We start from the raw sequence: 9,642 nt of genomic DNA, 5'->3' as shown, positions 1-9,642 counted from the left end.
TAAATTGTGCTTATCCATTTTCTTCCAAACTACCAGACGAGGCTTTTCCAGAGATCGTTTTTGAGCCCGATAAAGAGAGATCTGTGTATTGTGAGTTCGGTATGGTAGAACTTGTTGACTACATCTTTATGAGGGCCAAGCTTATCCTTCGTCAGTTTGACTGGTTTCTGTATAAAGTAATCACTGTTGTGAAGGTCGATCGGAACAGTTCAGAAAAAACAGTAAGTCCATTGTCGTTAGCTTAAAAAAAAGTGTAGTTTATCACTTCAGGGACACCGTCAAAGCTTCTCTGAAAGCCTTCAGCATTGACCCTGCCAACTGGAAGACGGATGCACATGACAGAGCATCATGGCGTCATGCTGTGAAAACTGACGCACAAATTGCAGAGGACAAGAGAACAGCGCAGAAGAAAAGCGCCAGAGAAAGAAAAGCAAGGCCACTCGCTCTAAGGCCAATGACACTAGCATTACACTTGAATATGAGGTTGACCCTTTACAAAGCAATTAGATCAATTAGATATTCATTATAAGACATCAGTTAGGCCAGGTTCACATCTAACTTCACATTCACTTTCAACTATCCTTTGGTCTGCTGGACCGCTGGGGCACCACACAGGATCTGTCAACCTTCTTTCTCCATTCTTCTCTGTCATTTGTCTTTGATAGAATTTCTGATATTCTTTCTGAAAATATTCTACCTTTTTACCTGCCTGGGTGGACCACTTCGGGGGCCGATTTTGAGTTTGTGTTTCCACACAAACTTTCTTTGTAACCTTGTTTTTTACTTTCATAATATTTGTTTGTTCTTTTTAGCACTGCAGAATGAAATTTTCTAAGCGCTTCAATAAAACTTTTGTGCAGCTTTTAGTTGCCAATAGTGACATTCAATATAGCGGCCTTGACATTGTTTAGTCTATCGCGCAACTTCTTAATAACTAAGTACAAATTGATAAGACATATAGACATCTATTCGTTGTTTGAACTTAGCAGATAGATACACAATATGCAAAAGATGAAAACGTAACCTACCATGTGACTGTATTTACTTACACATAAATACATCTTGACTTGTAGCGCCAAACTGGCTGGTAGATAACTAAACTAGGCGTAAATAATCCACTTGAAATTCTTTCTTCTTCTTTCTTCCTCGTTCTCATTGTTATCTTGGAGTGTTCAGATGACTAGACCAATACATGAGATGAACTGCGCAGTGGTTTCCAAATCAGGGAGCTCTCCATATAGTTTTCTTTCTATCGGGGTGATTTGGGGCCAATGTCTTATACGGGCCTCTTGGTAGAGAGAGCAGTTTTGGAGGACGTGGTCGGCATTCTCTGGTGATACTCCACATGGGCAGATTTCACTGGTTCCAATTTTGAGCTTCCGGTACATGTGTTAACTTGAAATGACTTGCGTAAACTTTGTAGTAAAAAAAAACACATTGGGGCCCCTTATTTCAAATAGCTTTGGGCTTTATGAAGTCTACACCCGGCCCTGAGTGTGACATGTTTTTTCTAAATTCCAAGTACGAAAAAAAAGGCGTTCTTCTGACGTGTACTGCGTAATATTCCTCCAAGTGAAAAACGCAGATAAAAACAAGGTAAATAAAAAAAAATTCTTTAAAAAAAATAAAAATTGTTTATGTAAGGGAATGAACTGCTCACTTGAAGCTATATCTCTCAATAATTTAGAAGTTCTTTCCCTTATTCTATACCAAACAACTCAATTAATCACCAAGAAATAATTAAATAATTGGTTCATGTTTTGTTAGATAAATAGGTAATTGTTTAGAGTTTCAACTTGATCCGAAATTGGGTGTGGAATAAATAGACAGATAAACAGACAGAGTGAGTTGAAAGAAGCTTTGCAATTAAAAACAAGCTGTATTTGATAATTCAATGAGCCTTTTTTTATCACACATAACAGGTGTGACGCCAGAGAATGGACAATTACTCATTAAATATAGACACTAGTAAAATAGACTTGTTACTCAGACAGACATATAAACATACAGAGTGAGTTGAAAGAAGCTTTGCAATTAAAAACAAGCTGTATTTGATAATTCAATGAGCCTTTTTTTATCACACATAACATTTATGATGCCAGAGAATGGACAATTACTCATTAAATATAGACACTAGTAAAATAGACTTGTTACTCAGACAGACAGATAAACAGACAGAGTGAGTTGAAAGAAGCTTTGCAATTAAAAACAAGCTGTATTTGATAATTCAATGAGCCTTTTTTTATCACACATAACATTTATGACGCCAGAGAATGGACAATTACTCATTAAATATAAACAATTGTAAAATAGAATTGTAACTCAGACAGACAGATAAACAGACAGAGTGCGTTGATAGAAGCTTTGTAATTAAAAACGAGCTTTATTTGATAATTCAATGAGTTTTTTTTTTTTTTTACACATAACAGGTGTGGCGCCAGAGAACGGACAATTACTTGTTAAATATAGAGACTTGTAAAATAGACTTGTTACTCAGTTTGGGACACGATCAAAACAAAACGAATGTAATAAATTCTAAATTCATAGTTTAATGTTGTCACAGATTTTTTTTCCGTTACCAGAATTTGTTTGACATTGTTTAGTCTATCGCGCAACTTCTTAATAACTAAGTACAAATTGATAAGACATATAGACATCAGAATTTGTTTGGCATAGTGTACTCATGTCTTGTATTGGCATGTAATATGTCATCATATATTATTTCCTTGCCTAAATACCATTTCCTTGCCTAAATCTCATTTCCTTGCCTAAATCCCATTTTCCCAAAATGCTTCTCTCTTACTTCTAGTTGTGCAGATTGCGCGTGGAAGGGTCGAACCTCAAAGTGTGTAGACTCATTGACTATGCCGAGAATACATATTGTGACTGTGTGGTGACCAAAGTTGGCTATTATAGGAGCGTTCATGTCAACATGACCAAACCTGTGGATGCCATGGATATGTTTAATCTCTACCACATTGTCTGGTACGACGCTGAACAGAGTGAAAAACTAATAGGGTCAAAGCCAGTATGGAGCTCGCCCTGGAAAGTCAAAGGCCTCATATACCGTAATAGCTTGTGAAATCGTCTGCTTTGCTTCTCTTTCGTATCTTATCTCCATCTGTCTCTCTTTTGTTTTTAAATCTCCATTCTTCCTTTCTTTGCTATCTTTCTCTCTGTCTCTCTCGTGGTCGAGAGGCTAAGTGCGCTTGAACTTGGTTTGTCTTGGCTACCTAGAAGGGGGCTCGAGGTTCGACACCCGACTCGGGCAGAGTTGTGTTTACTGAGCGCCTAAAGGCAGCACGGAAAACCAACTCCTAGATACCCCCTCAACCCCACCGGTCCACAAATGAGATTGGACCATAGCGCTCTGAGCATGCTATAAGCATGAAAGTAGCGCTATATAAAAGCTATAATAATAATAATAACTCTTTTCTTTCTTTGCTAATGTTCTTCTCTTTGTATATTTACTCTCCTCCTGTTATCTCTTCATTCATTTTCCCCTCCCCGTCTCTCTTTTTTCTTTCTCCTTTTCTCCTCTCTTCTCTCTCTCCTCTCTTTTTCTCCCTCTCTTCCCTTTTTCTTCTCGCTCTTTCATCGTCCTCATACGCGCTCTCTCTCCATTTCTCTTATATATATAAATGTGTTGCTTCCGTCAGTCGCTAAATTATATTGGATCCTATAATTGAAATGAGATGCATGTCTGGGCATTAGCTGCTGTCGGAGCTTGATGTCGCCCACACATCAGTCTCCCCCCTCTCCAAACAGCGGATGTATCCAAAGAAGCGGCACGTGCACGTTTTGGGGTCAGCGGCGTCACAGGCTCTTTCAGGGTGTAGCGCTAAGTGCTGCAAACTGCCCAAACTGCTCGATGCTTACTGTGTTAGGCGCCATTTACTCGCCGTCGCCCCTTCTTCTGTTAGTAAAAACAGTTCCGCCGGACTCAATGTCTGAGCCACACTTGAAAGCTAGAAGTTGGACTGATTGTCAGAGGCTATTTGAGATGCATGCCATTTGGAAGCATTTTATAGGTAATGGAATGCTTATATCCATTACCATTTCCGGAAATAGAAGACAATGTATTTGTCCAAAAGTGTCTCTGGTTTTAGTTTCTTCTTGAGTCTGGCAGCCACTGGCAGGATCTTGTATGATTAATCAAGCCGATTCTGGAGCGGCTAAGTTCGCCACAGTTTGTGCATGGGAATGCATCTGTTTTAGGACTAACTGATAGGGCGCTTTCTTTTTCTCTTGACTAAGGCAGCTTCGTTTCTTTCGCTCTCATTGAGATTCGTATCAGCACGCACAATCTGTCTTCATGCTGTGAAACGTTGTGCTATACCTGTGATTCACATGTAGGTATGTAAAATCCACAAACTCTTATTAAACTTAAACCTAATTATTGCCTCGCAGCCCAAAGCACACTCAGAACGGTGCGGGAGGTGGGGGGGGGGTGAATTACAGGACAGCGTGAAGGATTCCAAACGAGACCAATGGTCATAGTAGACCTGGACACTGACCTGTGAAGTTTCAACGTGTGGTCCGTGGAGACCCACAGCTCGTTGCCACGTCACAGGCCAGTGGTCAGGCCTGCTATGAATGACGATTGGTCTTGTTCCATGCCGGGACATCGTGTTGAAAGTCCGGAGTTCTCAGGTACCCATCTTGATATTGACCCAATGCCTATACATTGCAATGTCCCATTGCTGTTATTCAAATATTCATTTCAGAATCAGTGGAGAAATGTCGAAGAAGTAGCAACCCTCGCAATTTGATTAGATATCAATCTAAATCAGGTAGGACCACATTATAGCGATAGTACATAAAACACTTTTTTGAAATAACTAGCTGTAGGTGAAAGACCTCCACATTTACAGCCATATAGCTCAATACTATAAGAGTTATTTCCCCTTCTCGACATCGAACATATCTTAATTATTTCCGAAGATTAAGGATGAGTGCAGTGTTTCAGGTGACTACGCAAACCTATTTGTGACCTACTAATTTTGTCGCATCTAGTGCAGACAAAGCCGTTGTCCGCTTGTTTTCTATTTAAGTTTTCTTTTCGTCTTCTGCGATACTTTAACTCTTTCTCTCCGTAATTTTTTTCCTTGATCCTGCGGAATTATTCATTTTGTTCATGTGTAGTTCACTTCTCTTTTATAATTAAACTTCTAGAACTTTGTCATCAGAAACTATTTTGTTTGGTATAGAAGTGAAGGTGGAGTGCATGCTCTGTTTATATGACACAAATTAATGTTTATAAAAAGGCAAAAAAAAAAAATTTAATGGGGTCAAATCAACGATGGAATCGTCAAATAGGAGAGAAAGAGTTACGTCAGTGAGGACATAATGGCGCCTAGCTACTTTCCTTTTTAAACCAGTGAGGACAAAACGGCGCCTAAGTTGATCGCTATAGTTCTTCCGGGGGGGGGGGGGGGGCACCTCTGTTACGGCATCCACCTTTAAGCAATTTTTTTTTCAAGGGAGACAAACTCTTATAAATCCATGTTTCAATATAAATCAAGTAAAAAAAATATTTATTTTTTTAATATAAATACTTCAAGAAAAAAAAATCTTTTCGTCCTGTTAGTAGGACCGTGTAGGCCTATAATGGTTTCGGGAGAGCGTCTGTAAAAGATCGACTCCAATCATTTTTTTACAGGCATTTCCTTACTTCCCATTAGCGCGACTCTACTTGACATGCATCAGAATGGTCGAATTTCCTAAAACTCGCTAAAAGTATTCTCGCTTGAAAGGAAGAGGACCTAACTTGATCCTGACCATGGACTCTTTCCGATATCTCCTTTCCCCCCCCCCTCTCTCTCTCTCTCTCTCTCTCTCTCTCCCCAACAGTGGAGTAGCTAGGAATTTGCCATCATTTGGATCCCGGGGTGCGCAATATGCACCTGCCCCTTCCCCCCCCCCACCCTAGCTACGCCTCCGCTCCCCACCTCTTTCCGTTCTCTCTTTTCTTCTCTCTTTCTCTCTCTCTCCATCTTTATCCATTATCTGATCGCTAATCTCTTCCCACATTCACCATGGAAACACACACACACACACACACACAAAATGGTGTGGGGTGGGGGGGGGGTTTCCACATTTACACGTTTTTAGACATATGATCAGAAGATTTACTGTGGAATAGAAACACAAACTCTGTAGAGAGAAACACAATAAACAAACAATGAGGAACAGTCACTACAGTGTCTTGTGTTGTAAGCAATTTCTTTCATACCTCTGTGACGCGTCGCTTTTAACTTTCATTCACTTTAATCTCTTTCACATAGGTGCTACCCTAGTGTCTCCACACCAGAGATTACCATTAGGTAGGCTGTGTGTCTTAGAGATGTCAGTAAGAAAGTTGTATGTCATCAAGCTGTCTTCAAGTAGGGTCTAGCTACTGATTGTTTCAAATTGATAAGACAGTTGTCATGTATACTTTTTGACTTTGAGAAGTTTATTTTACTGTCTTTATTTTAATATTGGTCTATCTAATATAGTATTATTGTTTTAGGATCATTGATAGATTTCTACTTTGTTATGTCTATGTATCTATCTTAGTATCTATGTATGAATGTATGTATGTATGTATGTATGTATGTATGTATGTATGTATGTATGTATGTATGTATGTATGTATGTATGTATGTATCTATCTATCTATCTATCTATCTATCTATCTATCTATCTATCTATCTATCTATCTATCTAACTATCTATATATCTATCTATCTGTCTGTCTGTCGATCTATCTATCTGTCTATCTGTTATGTTATAACGCCTTCGGATTACATTACGTTTTTAACAGCGCTTAATAAATTAAATTATCATTATTATTATTATGTTAGAAATGAACGAGTATTCATTCTCTGGCGCTGCCAGGGTCGAGTTTCGCTAAAGAGAAACAAAATTCATCGTAGTCCCTTTAACAGTTTCCACTGAGGAATTTTCTGGTGATGTGGCAGGTCTGCAGCAGTACCGCCCTCTGACAGGCAACGAAGATGTTCCTAGGAATGTTAAGGGCCTTGAAGGTGTCTGTGAGGTCAGTTGTAATTATCCCCTCGGTTGATATAACAATGGGGTATATTGTTATTTTGGACAATTTCCATAGACGCTTAATCTCCAAGCCTAGGTTCCCATATTTTCTTTGTTTTTCTATCTCAGTTTTTCTTAAATTATGAGACAGTGGTACGGCGATATCGATAATGGTAGCGTTTTTTTTCTTTTTTTATCGATGAACAGCAGATCCGGGCGATTGAAATCTACCGTTTTGTCGGTCAGAATAGGCCTATCCCAGTATAGCAGATGTTCAGTAGACTCGAGAACCTCTTGCGGGGAGTATTTATAATAAGGGGGAGTGTCCTTACCGATCAATTTGTACGTCAAAGCCAGGTGTTGGTGTATTAACTTTGCAACTTGGTTATGGCGACCTAGGTAGGCTGATTCTGATAGGGCTGGACATCCTGCCATAATGTGTTCAATCGACTCGCCCACATTTCCACATTTTCGGCATTTGTCGACAACATTTCAGGATATGCTACTCGTAATTTTTTGTCCTGATTACTCTGTCCTGTATTGCTGTAACAAAGCCTTCTGTTTCAGGGTAGAGATGACCTGCTTTGAGCCATGTTAAGAAAGCAGCCTTGTCCATGTTGTCCCCATGTAATGAAGCCGGAAATTTTCCGTGGAGTGTTTTTTCTTCCCATTGGCGAATCTCATGCCCTACGTCGCCCAAACCGACATTGACATCAGCATTGTGTAGGTTCAGAGGGGTTGCATCGGAGTCGTATTTCCGTAGGAAGGAAACTAATTTGTTGCTGGAGGCGAGCAGTTTTGATCGTATTTTTAAAACTTGCATCTTACACAATTTGAAGATGTTCTGCAATCCACGACCCCCATCCATCCTGGGCAGGTATAACCTTATGGTGGAGGACTTGGGGTTTAGGCATCGAAACTTGGTTAGTAATTTTCTAGTGAGTCTGTCAATGTCATGTAGGTCGGTGTCAGTCCATTTGATCACACCGAACGTGTAAAGGAGCACTGGTACGGCCCAGCTGTTTATTGCAGTGATGAGATTACTGCCAGACAGTTTGGTGCGCTTCCAAGGTTGAGTTTCGTTAAAGAGAAACAAAATTCAGTGTAGTATCAGTATCCACTGAGGAATTTACTGGTGATGTGGCAGGTCTGCAGCAGTACCGCCCTCTGCCAGGCAACGAGAATGTTATTATTTTTGTTATTATTTAATTATTATTATCCATCTATCCAGATTTCAGACAGACATATTTACTTGTTAGCTGATATTTTTTTCCTTTATATATAGCGCTAGAAAGAACAAGATAGAGAGTGAGGGGGAGGGGAGATTAAAAGGAGAAATAGAGAGGCATAATGAGGCGACTGGAGGCAGAGAGAGAGAGAGAAAGAGAGAAAAATAAAAGACGGAAAGAGAGGAAGAATATTATTATTTTTATCGTTTAAGTTTGTTTCATTTCCTACGTTAAAATATTTCCATCTAAAAAAAAAACGTTTTCAATTTGATCGAAGTCCATACTTCAAGCAACATTGAAATTTCCTTAGATACAATCAAACGATCTCTTTCTCAGGTCTGCTACTTCAGACGTGCACATTACTTGTGACAATAGCAGGAGTCTTGTGAGACACAAGCCAGATCCAGGCAAGAGGAATTACATTTTCAAGAGCATTCTCCCGAAAGACTCTTCTGACGACTTCCAGAAATGCATATCATTATCCAAAGAAATTAGCCTACTGCCTAAAGAACTCCAAGAACTATAAAGGAAAGTGTTCTCTGATTGGTCATATTTTATATTCTTTAAAATGTCAATTTACCTTGATATTATGTTTGTAAATATAATTTTTAAAATTATTTTTTTTAATATCAATGCATCTACCCAACTTTGCTTGATATGAAAGAAATGTTTAGTTAGCACATTGAAAAGGATGTAGACAATTAAAGAATCCAGTTTTTCACCACTTCGTTAGTGCATCCATTGTTGTTTACTTCCAACAAAAAATACATATATGTCTATGTACTGTTCCTACTATGATTTATGGTGTGGAAGGAGAGTGAGTGTTTTGGACTACCTATTGGCTCATTTAATCATGCTATCAAGAGGAGTTGAATGGACCTCATTCACCAATTGTAAATAAACACATTTTAACCACGTCGTAATATTGATAAAACAATGAAAAATACGTATCACGTGACAGCCACTATGGATTCCATAATGGACCTCATGCATTCACCAATCGTAAACAAACAACATTTAGCACGCGTTGCTCTATATCTTCAATATAATTTACAATCTCATGTTTAATTCATGATGGTTGTCACGTGACAGTTTTTTTTCGTTGTCTTATCAATAAGATCACGTGACTAAATGTTGTTTGTTTACGATTGGTGAATGAGGTCCATTTGTATAGAAGATATATAGAATCACGTGACTAAATGTTGTCTGTTTACGATTGGTGAATGAGGTCCATTACGAACGTCTTGTGTTCGCTCTTCGCCCATGTATTACGCTAAACGTTTATTTCTGTCTGTACCATATATTTTTTTAAACTATTTGTTGTTTATTTCGGCAGAGTGTAGCGGGTAGTTCTTACTATAGACAACTGGCTCGATGT

The 9,642-nt window shown here is 38.9% G+C and overlaps 1 protein-coding gene across 1 annotated transcript; it reads left to right on the top strand.

Moving 5' to 3' along the window:
- The first annotated feature begins 37 nt into the window (after positions 1-37).
- LOC129922986 (uncharacterized) lies at positions 38-9,016 on the top strand. Its single transcript, XM_056011547.1, has 5 exons — positions 38-221; positions 2,810-3,068; positions 4,728-4,793; positions 6,288-6,326; positions 8,601-9,016. The coding sequence occupies exons 1-5, from the start codon at positions 102-104 to the stop codon at positions 8,651-8,653; spliced, it is 537 nt and encodes a 178-aa protein (XP_055867522.1). The 5' UTR covers positions 38-101; the 3' UTR covers positions 8,654-9,016.
- The last annotated feature ends 626 nt before the right edge of the window (positions 9,017-9,642 follow it).

The sequence above is a fragment of the Biomphalaria glabrata genome, chromosome 14 (assembly GCF_947242115.1).
Source record: "Biomphalaria glabrata chromosome 14, xgBioGlab47.1, whole genome shotgun sequence".
NCBI classification, from domain to species: Eukaryota; Metazoa; Mollusca; class Gastropoda; family Planorbidae; genus Biomphalaria; species Biomphalaria glabrata.
The sequence above is the reverse complement of the archived record's forward strand: the minus strand, read 5'-3'. Positions and strand labels throughout refer to the sequence as shown.